We start from the raw sequence: 16,535 nt of genomic DNA on the forward strand, positions 1-16,535 counted from the left end.
ATCGATTAATTAAACTCGTTCATGTTCATTTTGAACGTCTATTTAGGCCATGTTCGAAACCAGACCAGACTTCTATTTTATACCTGTATTTCACGGTCCGGATATTAGAATGATTATCTACTGCGCATTATTATGTATATGTACATTTCGGTTAATAGAGATAATATTTCATATTTCTATCGGAATTATTCACTACCGTACCCTATAAACTGTTCAACATGCTTATACTGTTTTCCCCTACCGAGATATCTTCCCTGAACAATTAGTTATGCTTTTTGTGTTTCGCAAGAATTGAAGATTAAGTTTAGAATCTAAAATGATCTAGGTATAGCAAAATAGACTGAACAAGTAATCGTGGTTTTATGTTTAATTTATTAAACTATTTTTCCGTCGTTTTCAATTATATCATGATAATGAAGATGCATATATTTATATAATATGTAACTATTATTTACTGTTTGCACTATTTCATTTCAGTGGAGTCCATATGTTCGTTTGTAACATATGCTGCAATTTAGTAAGCTTAGTAACGCGTGTATCGTAACTTTACAAGCAATTCATGGAAGGGGTCACTGAAAAAATTTTTTTTTCGGTAAAAACAATGCAAAAGCTTATCATATATTGCGTTCACTGTTCTAGACTTAGTGTAAAGAATCACATATATACTTTGTTGCACGTTTTGTCTTATCAAAACTATTTGATTACTTTTTTAAACGCTTTAAGAAAAAGTGTAATAAACGTGATAAAAAAGAAAAGCATATGTACATATACATAAACTATAAAGTTTCCACGGAAAAGTTATGTACACGTAATTATCAAAATACAGTAAGTATTTGTTACAGTATATATATATTCAATTAGCAGTTTCGTATTGGACTTCTTTACAAAATTTCTTGTGCTAAAAAAACATGCACAAGACTGCCAAGATACACTAATTTTCTCTACATTGTTATAACATTTTTTGATCATTTATTTTGAAAAACTTAACATTCTTTTAAAGAATACTGTAGGCAAAATAGTAGGTGCCATTCTGTGTGTATCAGCGCCAAATGAATCGCTTCAAGCAGCTGTAGAAACAATGTATTTACAAGTCACGCGCCTATACGATCTAATCAATCGATTAATTAAAGCCGTACAGCATATATAATGAAATATGCTTACAAAATCAATCTTCGTTTTTACATACTTTATACACCGTTCAACAATCAAACTGTATGCAACTTATTCACGCCGCAGGTTTTCCAATCGGGCTTGCAAATCAGCGTCCGCATCAAGATTTCCAGCATCGTCGTTTCCAGCAGCTGCTGCAACTGGTTGCTTTGTACCAGTTACATTTAGCGAACCCGACGCCTGTGGTAGTCCAGATAATTGGTCTGTCAATTGCAGACCCAGTTCGTCGAGAACTTGCGATACAATGGCATCACTAAAATTACCGAGTAAGACAGTTAAAAATCAATGGTAACATCCAGATTTACAATTTTTTATTTATTTTACCTTTCTTCTTCGTCTCCCTCGTCTTCCATTGCATCATCTATAGCATCATTCATAATCTCCTCCTTCATATCCATTATTTCTGATTGTTTCTCAAAATCTTGCAATATTTTCTGAATTTGAGGAAGATTCAGTTGTCTACAAATAATGGTAATACATGTTAGACATTGTAAAAGTATAAAATGCAGTTTCTTTTTAAATGTCAGCAAAATATTGAAAATAATATCACTTGTTCATATTCTGCATTGCTCTTGTGACACCCTTCATTGCCTGTGCCATTGTATTCTGTGAGCGCAATGTTTGTATTTTCAAGGAAACTGCTTGTATATTTGCTTTCATTAACATAAACTTCTTTACATAACGTCTGGTCCTCACAAGATCTTTTGCCATGATTTTTACAGCATCCTATAAAATAGTAATAGTAACTGTAGGTTTCGAATAAATATACAAAACAGATTTCACAAAGTTAAATTGCATTACCATTTGTCCATCTTTGGCTAGCTTCTTTATATCTTGTATAATTTTCTTTTCTTGTTGTTCCATCCTCATTCTTTCTCTATCTAGGTCTCTCATCGCTTTGTTCAAAGCTCTCTGATTCTTCCTGAGCATTTCCTCAGGAGTAATACGTTTTCCAAATAACCACTCCATGGTTCTAGATGAAGAATTGTCAGCTAATTTGCCCACTATAAAGAAAATAAACATATAAGTCACCGAATATAAATATTATTCTCAGAGTATTAAAAAAAGTAAAGTACGATAATATTTACAATCGAATTTGTAAAAATTGTCGCTATAAATCTTGGAGTTTTAGGAAATAAATTGTAGAATACGCAATAATAAAGACAGACCTGAGTTATTAAAATTCGTATGTAATTTTATCCTGAATAACTTGCAACAATATTTTATTGTCTTCAGAGATTGACTTTCGGTAGATTACGATACTAATATCACAAATACAAGATACGCGGAGGTTACGAACCGATGAGTCACTAGCCCGAAACGATTAAAAAGATTCTCACGTGTGGGAGAACGATTTTGACATCTCTAAACCTTCTCAAGCTTTCTTCGTACTGATTCAGATTTTAAAGTATCTATCTATAGAAACAATGCTGGCGAATTAGGAACACACGAGTTCATGGTTAAGGATACATTCAAGATATTCAATGACTCAATTGACTATTCAACTGTTCACTGCGGGTGACTGTCAATATCAACGTCAGTTTGACAGATACCGCGAGACATTTACAATTAAATTCCCGTATTAACAATTCTGCTTGTCAGTGAATTCCATTGAGTTCATTTGTCACGAATTTTTTCTAATAAATTTATTAACGATCGCTTCACAATTTGTACAATCTATTAGAAATTAAAATGTTTTTAAGCGGTCATTTATTGTGTGTAGGTGTGGGAATTACAGCGCCTCTTGCGGAGAAAAAATAAAGCTCTTTTCAGGGTCTGTTCAGCGCCAATTAGGCCTGTGGAGAAACGCTCAAACTGTTAGACAAAATCGACTGTCGGTAATTTGGCTACTAGTTTGAGCGTTTTGCTACCAGACTAATTGGCGCTGTACAAACTCTGAAAATAGCTTCATTTTTTCTCTACAAGAGGCGCCACTGTCGCATAAATTTTAAAACATTAATTACGGCAAAATTAGTGGATAATAATATAAACCAAGAGCACGGAATTGTTTAATAAAATTTACTGCATCGATATCATTTAAAAGAGCAGCAGGTTTAATTCATTACGTTTTGCGTTGTTGTCGATTGGTTTCGTTTGGCTATTCAGAAACAAGAATACAATATGATATTTTGTTCGTGAATTCTGATGAATAATATATAAAAATTGTTTAGTACAACAAACTTTTTGTTTATATCTAACGACAATATAAATTTCATTTAATTTTGCACTTTTGTGTTCGAATTATTTTGTTCTGTTTTCTCATTCACTTTCCCGCTAATTTATATTATGAACGTGGGTGTACACACAATTTTTTAAGTACGTAATTGTAAATAAAACTTATTTTCTCTGTTCTTTTTTAAATGTTTCGTACAGTAGAAACGGAACATGGAACTGAAGGATTTTAAATAATAATCCAAAAGCGATGTATTTGAATCAAATTATAAACTTGTTGCGTATGGTTGGCAAGTTTGCATCATATCGTAAAATAGGAGGTTGTGTTCATCCACGGATTTATGTATCGCTGTCATCCGAGTCTATGTGAACGAAGTAGTTCAATTAATAGTTTTACCGAATCGGGAAAGAAACGAGGAGATAATTCGAGATACAATAAATTAATTACCTTAGACAATCGGTCTTCTATGCGACGTATTACACGCGTGATTCCAGCTATCGGTACGTCGTGCGTTATGTAGTCACACTGTCATAATAAAAATTAAAACACTGTTATAAAAGAAAACGCATTAGTGAAAACTAATATCAAAATGAAGACAGCTTTTATGGTTGCCGAAAAACCTTCTTTGGCGGCTTCGCTGGCCAATATTCTAAGTAATGGACGATGCACTACTAGAAAAGGTAGGTTAAAATTTCACGATTTACGGAGCAAGCTTTTAATTTTATTTTACTTTTCGAATTTCAATATTAATCATACATATTTCAGGTTTGAATGGATCGTGTTCTGTTCACGAATGGATAGGCCAATTTCGATCTGAAACGGTAAATTTGAAAATGACATCCGTTTGTGGTCACATTATGAACTTGGATTTTATTGGAAAATATAATCATTGGGACAGAGTGGATCCTGTAAGAGAAAAATACGAACAATTCGAATGATGTTTAGAAAATTCTTTTCTGTATATATTAATAGAGAATTATTTCTTGGCTTGTTCAAGGCAGAGTTATTTTCATGTCCGACTGAAAAGAAAGAGGCAGCTCCTAGATTAAAAATTCCTTATTTCCTTGCTAAGGAAGGAGCTCACTGTGATTATTTAATACTATGGCTAGATTGTGACAAAGAAGGTGAAAATATCTGCTTTGAAGTTATCTGTGCAGTGCAACAGGGGACAAGTAGGAAATTAAATCCAAATGTAAGTCTTTATCCAACATTGCTGAAAGATAATTTTAATGTCGTGCATTTTTAGAAAGTTTCCTTTTATTTCAGGACATTTGGCGAGCAAAATTTTCTGCTATCACAGAGAAAGATATTAAAGCTGCAATGGCTAACTTAATAAAACCAAATGAGAACGAGGCTAAAAGTGTTGATGCCAGACAAGACTTAGATTTGCGAATTGGTTGTGCTTTCACTAGGTTTCAAACCAAATTTTTTCAGGTACTATTAAGAGACACGATTAATGTATTACATTTTCTAACATAGATTACATTTATCTGTTTGTTTCTTTTTTTCAGGGGAAATATGGAGATTTAGATGTGTCACTTATTTCTTACGGTCCTTGCCAAACACCGACACTAGGATTCTGTGTACAGAGGCATGATGAAATTCAAACATTCAAGCCTGATGCTTATTGGGTTTTACAGGTACAATCATTTTTCCATAAAATTAGAATTCTATGCTCTAGAATGTATTTCTTCTAAATCAACTTGAATATTTAATATAAAGGAGATAAAATCTGTTCCAGGTTACAGTAAAGTCTTCTGATGGTCAAGATGTTGTCTTAAGTTGGGGTCGTGTGCGATCTTTCGACAAGGAAGTAGCGAATGTGTTTCTCAGCCATCTAAAGGAGTATGAGCAAGCAATGTAAGTATTAAACGACTCGGTGGATTTATGAAACTCATAAATATGATGAAACATTTATTGAATCGTATAATCCAGCGTTCTAAGCGTGGACAGCGTGGAGAAAACAAAATCTCGGCCAATAGCGTTAAATACGGTAGAATTAATGAGGGTAGCGAGTTCAGGTTTAGGGATGGGGCCACATCACGCTATGCAAATCGCGGAACGTCTCTACATACAAGGATACATAAGTTATCCTCGAACTGAGACTACCGTATACCCAGAGAACTTTGATTTAGCGTAAGTTCTGCTTGGACATTTATTTCTTACTTTTTTTTTTACGGTATCTGTGAATATAGGAATGTTTGGGTTTAGTGCAACGCTCAAGCAGCAGCAGAACAGTTCAGACTGGGGAGAACATGTCCGTAAAATATTAGCGAACGGCATTAATAGACCAAAGAAAGGGCACAATGCCGGGGACCATCCTCCTATCACTCCAATGAAACACGCTACAAGGAGCGAACTCGATGGAGATTTGTGGAGACTCTATGATTACATTACTCGACATTTTATTGCTACTGTAAATATACCTAGTTGCAGTACCTGATTGATCTATTTAAATGAGGATATACTAAATATTTTAAACCTTCTAGTTAGCTCCGAATTGTAAATATCTAAGTACCACAGCGACATTCGAAATAGGGACGGAAATTTTCACTGCGAACGGGCATAGTTTGTTGGATCCTGGATACACCAGTATTCTAACGTGGCAGACACTTGGGAGTAACGACACGTTACCTAAATTTACACCTGGCGAAAGAGTCAATATACAAGAGGTAATTGCGAGAAATAAATGTTGGTTATTTCTTAATGATCGTAATGAAAACTATTTGTATAATTCGTAATAGACGAAGATGCTCGAATGCTATACCCAACCTCCCGATTACTTAACGGAAGCTGAATTGATTTCCTTGATGGAGAAACACGGGATAGGAACTGATGCTTCGATACCAGTACATATAAACAACATATGTATGCGTAATTATGTGAACGTTACAGGCGGTAGGAAACTAATTCCTACCTCGTTAGGAATCGTGCTGGTCCACGGTTATCAAAAGGTACGAATTTCTGTAATTTATAAAAATCACGACTCACCTCATATTGATTTCTTTACAAATCAGATAGATCCGGACTTGGTTTTGCCTACGATGAGATCAGCTGTCGAGGAACAGCTGAACTTAATAGCCCAGGGACGAGCCGATTACCATGCCGTATTACAACACACAGTAGAAATATTCAAACAAAAGTTCAAATACTTTGTGCATAGCATAGAAGCGATGGACCAATTATTCGAAGTCTCTTTTTCACCCCTTTCCGCGTCTGGAAAGGCGCATTCCAGATGTGGCAAATGTCGACGTTACATGAAGTACATACAAACGAAACCATCGAGGATGCACTGTGTACATTGCAACGAAACGTACAATCTTCCACAAAATGGAAACATTAGAATTTATAAGGAACTGAAGTGTCCATTGGACGATTTCGAATTGCTATCCTGGTCCACGGGTGCTCGAGGAAAGAGCTACACGTTCTGCCCATATTGTTATAACAACCCACCATTTAGGTATATTATTTTATACATAACGTAGATAATCGTAGAGCGAATTCAATTAAATTTCGATGTTAAATATCAGGGACATGAAGAAGGGAATGAGCGGTTGCAATTCATGCACACATCCGACTTGTCCGCACGCTATGAATTCGAACGGTTTATCGAGTTGTCTCGAATGCGATTCTGGTATACTCGTGCTCGATCCTTCGGCTGCACCGAAATGGAAATTGGGCTGCAACCGTTGCGACGTTATTATTCATTTATTCGAAAATGCCCATAAAGTAATGGTCGACACCGACGTGTGCGACTGTGGCGCGCAGTTAGTCACTGTGGAGTATAAACAGGTAAAGCAATCAATTTTAACTGCCATGTTAGAAACAGAGATCTGCTTATATTCAAGGATGTGTTGCTATTCAGGGCAATGCTTAATGCATGCTCGTGACGATCGAATTCTGGAATATTAGGGATAAGAGATCTGATAATAAGAGAGACATAGGTGCTACATTAATAAAATACTTAATTATAGGAGAAAACTAAACTTCCCAATGAAGCGACGGAGATGAGCGGCTGCGTGTTTTGTACGCCAGCTTTTGTTTCTCTCGTAGAGAAACACAGGGCTATCGCTTCGAAACCGGTCACGACTCGCAGCCGCGGACACGCGAAAGGTCGTAGTCGGGGGAAACCACGTCCTCCTAAAGATAAGATGGATCAATTGGCAGCATACTTTGTATAATAATATATAAACCAAGCTACGAACAAAAACTTTCTTTCCTTCTACTCCGATGCGCTCGTCGGTAATCCCGAAAATAAATTTGAATATATTCGCTACCTAAGTAACTTCTGAAATACCAGCTCGATTAAGTTATTTATAACAGTAAATCGTGTATTTAAAAATCTTGTGATTTTGTAATTTCAACGAACACGAACTTGAACAGTATCGTGTTAGATAAAAATTGTAAAAATCATGTTATGTGATTTTTTAAAAAAATATATATAACATTTACGCTTAAACGAGCTGCCTATCGAATTTTACATAAATTATCGAATAAATACATAAAACAAGTAATCACGTATACGATAATATTTAAAAAAATTCTTGAGCATCTAAAATTACCGATTACTAATCTTCTACGTGTTTTCGTTGATGTTCCAGAGATGGCGCCTCTGTTGCATTTCGTGGGGACCGAATAATTTGAATTTCGTAAATCCTGACAAACCTGACACGTAAGTTTCGTTCAAAATATTTCTGATTATGTATCGCGTTAAAATCGAGAGTCTCGAGTGTTCATTAATGACCGAAAAACACACAGAAGTTCGATGCGTCGTGAATTATCTTATCTGCGATAATAGACATCACCTATCGCATTAACCAAATCGAGGGTATTCGCTGCCTGGTCGTGATAAAATCTCGACACAGTTTCGACATTAAAGCACGGTACTATCATCGACGAGAACTTATCAAATCGATGAATTACCGAACGAAAAAAACCTTAGAGTAAATTGCTCGTTAAAAGTTCATACATTTGAATGAACGTTAGGTGATTTCCAAGTCGGTCAAAGAAACGATCGGCCGCTGTATCGCGGCGGACAGGTTGAAAGGAAAAGGACCGATCGTATCTCTATATACGGCAGGACGGCACGGATCCCGCGTTCTGCAGATCGCCGCGAGAGTCTATTACCGACACGGCATATCGGTATACGGAGAAAGTTGATTGGCTCCGGGGCGGCGATCCTGCGACGGCGAGAGGGAGAGGGCGAATCAACGCGGTCTGGCACGTAGCGCCGGGCTGTCAGTCGGTGAACGCAATCCGTGTCGCGTGGTTCAGTCGCTGGTAGCCAGTCGAAGGGTGCGAGTGTGGTTCTCGAGCTTCCGTGCAAGCTCCGCAGGGAACTGGCAGAGACGCGGCTGTTGTGCGAAAGCAGTCTCATCTCTCGCGATCGTGTCACTGATTAGAATGCGGTGAAGTGCGGTAACGTACGTGTCCTGGGCGCGGCGTGCGGCGACTCCGGGCGCCAGGAAAAGGGCTAGCAAGCTGGCCGGCATGTGCACGCAGTACACCGCCGTCGCCGTTGTCCTTTTCGCGATGTTCTTCTGCCGTGTATGCTCCGCCGAGGAGCAGCCCGGATCCTCGCACGATCCCTGCAACGTCACCGCCGATGGACGAGAATTTGTTTGCCGGGGAGCCGGATTCCACTCCATCCGGCAGCCACTGGACCCGGTCGTCTCGCTGGCGAATATCACCAAACTGTGAGTACACGCTCTGACAGTCTCTCTCGACAAATTACAGTGGCCGAAATAACGATAGTATCGCTTTAATAGCTTCTCGTTAGACTTCTCATTAAAATCTTGAAACCTGAAATCGATTCGACTGTCGTACTTGAAATCAACGCGGTTAATTTTACTGGAAATAATGTACAACGTTATTGCAGGGTAGGATTGTACACGATATTGGATAAATCAGAACATGGTTGGAATGTTACACGTTCTAGAAATTTTCATCCCGTGTTCTTCCAATTTTTTATCTATTCCGCAACGTTCCACCTGTAAACAGAAGTCACAGAGGACAGAATAGAGGACGTACTGGCCGGTAAGGTACGTTCGTAGGTCATTCAACGAAACACGTTGCACCACGAAAATAAGATTAATCTATCGATGTTCGGCCACTGTGTATTATGTATCTCGTTCCAGGAACGATGAATGGAGGCGGCGCGCGAGCCTCTCGTGAATCAAACCGTTTCGTTTGTTTGATTCCGCAAACGTGGGGTACACTTCTCCAAACCGTACTTTGGCGTTTGTTGTTTTTTTGCGTAGAATTAGACCGTCAGGTAGCCTGTATGTACCATTTAATACAATTAATGTCGTAAATTAATATTATAAGGCTGCTTGTCCCTTGTTTTCGATCGTTTACTTGAATCTCGTATATTTATTGTACTATTCGGTGTAGGTTAGAAAATGCGCGGGATCTCCGAGCGGATTAGTCACGCGATCGGCGGATCGCGTATTTAACGCGTTTAATCCATTTAGGAATCGCGCGACGGCATATTAATTCCAGTTATCACAGGTGTAATTATAGTTCGCGTATCGGCACGTGAGCTGCTCTGTGATTTACGACCGCGTAACAACGCACTGAATAGCCGTTTAGAAAGTATAATTTTCGTTGCATCGAAAGTTAATGACGCACACTCTGAATTATTCTCTCTCTCTCTCTCTCTCCTTCTCTGTCTCTCTCTCTTTCTTCTTCTCTGCCTCTGTAGGCAGTTTTCAAGCGGTTTAGTCATGTGAAGGTCCTTTAAAGTTCGGTCATGAAGTATTTAAAAGGCTTGAAAGTCTTCGAGGCCTTCGAGCACTCGCCGTCGCAGAATTTCTTCGCTAATAAGAACCGCATCGACCACTCGACTTTGTCTTTATAAATGTACGCTGTTATTTCATTGTGAATTTTACATTGTAAATTCGCCGAAATTAGAGCAACGGAGGAAAAACTGTAAAACAGTTACCGGTAGCTAGAGGTCGTCAGTGCTAATCACCAAGGAGAGTTAATTGCCTGTGAATGGTTAATTAATAGCGGTTACTGGTAGTCGCTAATGATTATGTAATAACGATTAGGTGTCCACTAGCGATTTGAAACGATACTTATAGATATGATAACAATTGTAATAGCACAACGATTACTGATGACTATTAAGAGTTGATACGATGCTTAATGATTAAGAATTACAGAATAATCACTAGCGGACATTTCTTTTGGATCGTTACTGGTTAAATTATCATAGAAAAAGCTATTATTATAGAAAAAATACGGTAATTATTGAAATAAATTAACGATCGCGAGCGGCGAGCCAAAAAGCATTCACGAAAAAATCCCGACGCTGTTGGCCGGGTGAAATCCTTGGCAAAACCGAATCCTCCGCTGTATCGCTCGACATTTCTAGTGGCCCAGAAAATGCTTTCTCGCGCGACGGCACCGTAAAAAATCGCCTAAGCATCAGCGTCGTGTGAATGCGTGTGGGGAATCGCCGGTTGACTTGCGTGTCACGTAGAAAACAGAGACGATCCCGGCGTAGCCGTGACACGGCGGAACCACCTATCGGAAAGCATAGCCGGCATAGAGCAAAAGAGCATGTACGTTGTTTTACGCCGTACGGGCTGATGGAATGCCGGGAAAAACGGCCGCGACAGACGAGACCGATCCGCAACTTTTTTCTGGCCTGGATTCCATCCGAAAGTATTCCGCGGGACACTTGCCCCCGTAGTTTTCGTACGGGCACTCGGGGAAACCATCGATCTTCGCTCTTACTCTCTCGTCGATCTTTTCCTAATGCCGTACTACTGCGCTCTCTCTCTCTCTCTCTCTCTCTCTCTCTCTCTGTGCAAGTAGCGCGCAAAAGACCAACACGAAAAAAAAGAGAATTTAATATTTTCATTAGCATTTCTTTGCCGATCTCGACTTGTCCGATAAGGTAGAATTTTTCCGCGAAATAAAAATTGTTTGTTACTCTGCAATTTCAGTCAACTATATTTCTACCGTGATCACAGATAATTCAGTTGCATTAAATTTCGCTCTTTCAAAATTTGCATTCTTCAATCTACCTACAATATTTTCAGCAGCTTCTCCCCTTCACCGGAAAAAGCCCGTCGCTTCTAGGCGAGGGGATCGCGACGATAAATTCATATTATAATAAAATCGGCGTTACGGCTCGGTCCGGCGAGCCTCGAGCTAAAACTGTAAGGGTTAACTATAATTGTACGACCGGCGGTCGCCGGGTTATATCCCAAGGAGCCTCGTAAATCGCGCCCAAAGGAATGATCGTACCGATGACTTAGATCCGCGTGGCGGTTTTATCATTATTGCGACGGTAAACGTCCGCCGTTGCCGTCGAAATCAACGATTTATGGGGCGATGATTGCCTCGAGGCTACCTAGAGGGACGCTTTTGAATATCGCTTTCCAGAGATTATACTTAGAGATCGTAGAAATTGTTTATGCCTCGATTTAATTCGACAAACTCAGCCTCTCGGCTCAGAAATAATATACTCGCGGCGATGATTGAGATGTGGAGTCTTATACTTTTAGACGTGGAAATTGAATTTCATATTTTAGAGGATTTTTAGGCTGCGCAGAGTGTCTAGAATTTGTCAGATAATTTTTTTCAACGCTCCAAAATTTTATTTAAAGATCTCACAACATTATCAAACGTTTTACAATTTTTCTCAAGGGTCTCGTAACATTGTTCGTCGTTCTACAATTTTTGAAGGGTCTTACAATATTATCGAATGTTGTACAATTTTATTTAAAGGTCCCGCAACATAATCAAACATTCCACAATTTTTCTCAAGGGTCCTGCAACATTTTATTTAAATTTCTTAAATTCTGTAGAAAGTGTATTACACGCTCGCATAATCCTATGGTAGAACCGTGCACGTAACTAGCTGCAGCCGGCAGTGCTGCACCAGTAGTATTAGACTGTACGTTGTCAGACACGTTGCTTAGACAGCGACGAAGCCTGCGAGCATAGTCCTCGTTATCGCGAGGATATAATAATCCGTCGTTTAAATAAAAATATCAAACGATCTGTTCCAATATTTCTACACTCAGTCGAAGGATAAATGATCGGGAATGGCATGAAATTATCGAAGGGAAAACGAGAAGCACGATTTCCCCGGGACGGAGAATCTCCCCGAGAGAATCGTGTCCTAGATTCGTCGGGCAATATTCGCGTTTTATACGATTCCGTTCGGGAAAAGTACCGTGTTCTCACGGAGAAGTTATTGATAGCGCCTAGAAACAAGCTTCTCCTGTTTTAACTGGCTTTTCTCGGTGAGCGGTGTTTACAGTTCAAGGCTGCGAAATTTTAGTAACAAACATGCAATAAAGCTCGCATTAATACCTCGGCCGCGCCGCGCTTGTGCCATTACCGCGCATTCAAGTCACCGGTGCCGCCGCGGCACGCATTAAATCATGCCCGCGGCTCCATTATACGCAAGCATCGGGGCCGCGCGAGCTTTCGATGGTAACGTCGATATTTACGCAATGTTTTTCGATAGCCGCGGAATGAAATAATAGCCGTAGAATGAAATAATAACCGGAGAATGAAATAATAACCAGAAAATGAAATAATAACCAGAAAATGAAACGAGAATGACCAGAACGGAATGAAAAATTGTTAGGTTATGTTTGAAAAATATGTTATGTTGAAAAATTGTTAGACCGTTTCGGAAGATGTTATTTCTCCATCTGCGATTACTTCGTCGTTTCGCGTTTCCTATCTCCATCAACAGTCATAGCAGACTTTAACAAACGCTCAGTTTTATAAACAAAGCTTAACAAGATCCAACGCGTGGAATTGTAGGAAATATGTACAGGAAATATGTACACGTTGTTTAGCGAAAATTCCTGCTCGCCGAATTGCAAACACATTCCAGACGTAATTGAACGATAATTATACACGTTCGACGCGGGCAAACCGACTGTTTTTGATTCCTTGGCATATCTCGGGCGTTTGCTCGCGTGATTTAGGTTCTTCCAGCGAGAGTGGCTAAATAAACGGCGAAACAAATCGGTCATTTAGAGCCGACGGGCGGTTTCCGGATCGATGGTACGAGCCGCCGTGAAACGATAACGTCGCCCGATAATTCGACGCGATTCCGTTTCCCTCTCGTATCGAGACAACGGAGCACCGTGAATTAATCCGCGCGCGCGGAGCCGTCGATTAATCAGCGGATCCTCCGCGCCGGCGAACAGATAAATTGCTCCTCCTTTTCAAAAGTTTTCCCTCCTGCCGTCGCGTCCCGGTTTCGCGTTTCCAGACGATACTCTGCCGCGTCTCGATCCTCTCTCCTCGGGGTAAAATTGATCGCGATCCTTCGAAAGCATCATCGAGCGTGGGAGCGAGGCGAGTCAGACGAGCAAACCGTTCGAGGAAGTCGCGGGAAGACGAGATCCTCGTTTACGCAGCTCGCGATGTACCCACGAGGAATTCCACGGGACCAGCTTCCACATAAATTCCATTGTTCCCTCGATCCTAAATGACGTCCGATAAAGTATCGGCTGTCTTCGACACGAGAAGGATCGGTCTCTCGTAGGTAGGTATGTAGGTCGCTACGTCATCGGCACTTGCACGGAACCCGCGAGCGTTACTAGGAACCCACTCTGCCTCTAGGATATCTTTCCTTTCGTTCGCGATTCTGTTTTCCATCGTCTCTAAAAGATTTCGCGTGCATTTCCTGAACGATTCCAAGCACCCTGGATAGGCGCAGGTACTTTGGTATCGTTTCAGGATCTCCGTAAAGATCGTAGAACGACCGGACGAGTTCTAGGATCACCGAGAAAATTCTGGAGAGTTTGGGAAAATTTTCGACAGTTTTAATTGGATTGCGATTAGTCCGAAATAAACGTGGATACTCTGAGAAGACTTGGGATCATTTTTAGAGCCTTTGGAACATTTTTAGAGTCCTTGGAACATTTGTATAGCTTGTGGAACATTTCTACAGTTTCTGGGAACGTTTTAGAGCTTCTGAAAAAATTCTGGAGCTCGAGGAAAATTTTCTAGAGACCCTGGGATTTTTTTAGAGGTTTCTGGGAGTCTTCTAGAGTCTCTGGATAAATTTTAGAGCTTCTCGAAATTTTTTAGAGCCCCTGAGAATTTTTTAGAGGTCTCTGTGAGTATCTGGAGTTTCTGGATAATTTTTAGAGATTTTGAAAAATTTCTAGCTCTTAAGGAAAATTTTCTAGAGAGCCTGGGATTTTTTAGAGGTTTCTGGAAGTCTTCTAGAGTCTCTGAATAAATTTTAGAGGTTCTGGAAATATTTTAGAGCCCCTGAGAATTTTTTAGAGGTCTCTGTGAGTTTCTGGATAATTTTTAGAGATTTTGAAAAATTTCTAGCCCTTAAGGAAAATTTTCTAGAGAGCCTTAGAATTTTTTAGAGGTCTCTGAGAGTTTCCCGGAGAGTCTGGATAATTTCTAGAGCCTCTGGAAATTTTCCACAGCCTCCGAGAATTTTCCAAGCCTTCGAAACCATTTGGGATCCCTTCGAAAACTATAAAAATTCAGATAAATCTCCGAATCCATCAGAAAACATTGTAGAACGTCTGGAGAAGTTCGCTTCGGTCGCAGAAAAATCGCGCGTCGGCTGTGAATACTGTAACGCGTCTAAAAACACGTAGAACGCGGAACGACTACGAGAGAGAGAGAGAGAGAGAAACCGTGATTAATGGGAATTCTAAGCGAGCTCGACGCGAGTAAAGCCCCGCGGTACAATTCGAACGTACGGCCTGATCAAATTGGAGTAATTAACGAGAAAGCTTTACGATCGTTCGACGAAAGGATGAATGAAAGTGTTTCTCTCGAGCATGTGTGTGCGCGCTTCGCGTCGCGCCACGGTTCTCTCGCCGTCCGTGAACGGGGGGAGGACCCCGGTGGCGCACGGGGCTTTTCTATAAATATTTTGGATGTTGCGGCGTGCAGCAGCGGTGCTTTTAAAGCGACGTGATTTATTTTTCTCGAAGCGGCGGAGATTAATCGTGTCGCGCCCGGTGAGATATCGGTCGTTGAAAGCGCTGATGTACAGCTGTCTTTACGTAATAAATGGAGCAAACTGTTGATCGCGAAACGATTGCCAGGAATGGACACCCGGTGGTCCGCGCGGAAAATCTCTCTCTCTCCTCGTCGCCTGATCGCGGTTCCTCCAATTCGCGTTTCTCCTCCTCGCATTTTTATCAGCCAAATCGAGCAATTTAGAGGGTCGATACACAAACTGTTATTCCCATAGTCTAATTATTTATTGTATTTATTTCCATCTTCTATTCATCTCCAACGTTTCAATATTTTATATTTTTAATAAAGAAATACCTGCTGCTTCAAAATTTGATTAAATGTGACTTTAAATGACTCTTCCAGGCGGCGAAGAGTTCAAATTAGCGCCGATCTTCCGACATAAGTTTGCCACGAACGTTACGTCGCTATTATTTCGCGGCGCAGTGCATTGCATCCTCCTGGAGACCGGCCAATCCCTTTCGCAAGAAAAGTTCTCCATTTCGCGTCTAACGTCCGCGAGAATCTTTGGAGAATTCAATGTTGCCTTTGGCAGGGAACGCGCATAGAATCGCCTTCTATTCGACCGTAATTAATTCCGCGAGACTTGCGGATTTTCTTGCATCGATCACGCGAACAAATAGCTAATAAATAATTAATCTCAAAACTGATCGGAATAATTAAAATAATTAAAATAATTAAAATAAATTTATCGGTACTTTAATTCTGCTTCGTCTTGGAATATTTTCATTTATTAAGATATTTACTAAAATAATTTACGGAAATGGTACAATATAGTTAAGCGCATGGCTTCTGCTATTATATAAGAATTTTCCGTCGTCTACGAAATCCGCGCGAGCCTTCTACATCGCGGTCTATTCCGAGCACGATCGATCAATTGAGAATCACTGCGTATTTCCCAATCCGTGGCGCTCTGTCTTCTATTTTCTGTCCGGCGAGCGGGTCCGGACGATTCATTTTTATCGGTTTATTTTTCCCGGCCGATCGAAACGAGTCCCGTCTCGACCGGAAACAAGCTTTCGCTTTCGCGGCCCACCGGCGAAAATTCAATCCGCCTGCGGGCGAATCCCCGTGGCTCGCCCTCTTACCGAGGACTCCCGGAAAATTTCATCGAATCTATCGACTTCCAGGGAGGCGAGTCCTTTCAGTCTTTCGATTACCCGAACTTTCTTAATTGCATCGCAGCTTCCGAAGT

At 40.2% G+C, this 16,535-nt stretch overlaps 3 protein-coding genes across 8 annotated transcripts in view; 2 read left to right on the forward strand and 1 right to left on the reverse strand.

The window, feature by feature from the left end:
• Nucleotides 1-154: 154 nt before the first annotated feature.
• Vps2 (vacuolar protein sorting 2) lies at nt 155-3,903 on the reverse strand. 3 transcript variants are annotated; one of them, XM_078193924.1, is made up of 5 exons: nt 3,791-3,903; nt 1,972-2,174; nt 1,721-1,896; nt 1,495-1,629; nt 155-1,423 (listed from the first exon to the last, which is right to left on the reverse strand). In XM_078193924.1, exons 2-5 carry the CDS (start codon nt 2,137-2,139, stop codon nt 1,222-1,224), a joined length of 681 nt encoding a protein of 226 aa, XP_078050050.1. In that variant the 5' UTR covers nt 2,140-2,174; nt 3,791-3,903; the 3' UTR covers nt 155-1,221. The 3 variants fall into 3 exon arrangements, with proteins under 3 accessions (XP_078050050.1, XP_078050049.1, XP_078050048.1); XM_078193923.1 differs by lacking the exon at nt 3,791-3,903 and adding an exon at nt 2,511-2,892; XM_078193922.1 differs by lacking the exon at nt 3,791-3,903 and adding an exon at nt 2,340-2,891.
• Top3beta (DNA topoisomerase 3-beta) lies at nt 3,127-7,987 on the forward strand. 3 transcript variants are annotated; one of them, XR_013495075.1, is made up of 14 exons: nt 3,127-4,023; nt 4,109-4,251; nt 4,341-4,535; nt 4,610-4,777; nt 4,855-4,983; nt 5,085-5,203; nt 5,279-5,479; nt 5,555-5,759; nt 5,833-6,015; nt 6,088-6,297; nt 6,361-6,803; nt 6,874-7,135; nt 7,318-7,585; nt 7,945-7,987. XR_013495075.1 is itself a non-coding variant. In XM_078193920.1 (13 exons), exons 1-13 carry the CDS (start codon nt 3,933-3,935, stop codon nt 7,522-7,524), a joined length of 2,556 nt encoding a protein of 851 aa, XP_078050046.1. In that variant the 5' UTR covers nt 3,127-3,932; the 3' UTR covers nt 7,525-7,605. The 3 variants fall into 3 exon arrangements, 2 of the variants coding, with proteins under 2 accessions (XP_078050046.1, XP_078050047.1); XM_078193920.1 differs by lacking the exon at nt 7,945-7,987 and having other exon boundaries at nt 7,318-7,605; XM_078193921.1 differs by lacking the exons at nt 3,127-4,023; nt 7,945-7,987 and having other exon boundaries at nt 4,119-4,251; nt 4,345-4,535; nt 7,318-7,604.
• Nucleotides 7,988-8,442: 455 nt separating this feature from the next.
• Nucleotides 8,443-16,535, forward strand: part of Rk (G-protein coupled receptor rickets) — a 35,587-nt gene continuing 27,494 nt past the window's right edge. For both annotated transcript variants that reach the window (XM_078194417.1, XM_078194418.1), the window contains exon 1: nt 8,443-9,039. In XM_078194417.1, the coding sequence (XP_078050543.1) occupies nt 8,834-9,039 (206 nt within the window). In that variant the 5' untranslated portion in view covers nt 8,443-8,833. The remainder of the gene's footprint in view (nt 9,040-16,535) is intronic.

Source organism: Augochlora pura, chromosome 11, assembly GCF_028453695.1.
Source record: "Augochlora pura isolate Apur16 chromosome 11, APUR_v2.2.1, whole genome shotgun sequence".
In the NCBI taxonomy this organism is placed as follows: Eukaryota; Metazoa; Arthropoda; class Insecta; order Hymenoptera; family Halictidae; genus Augochlora; species Augochlora pura.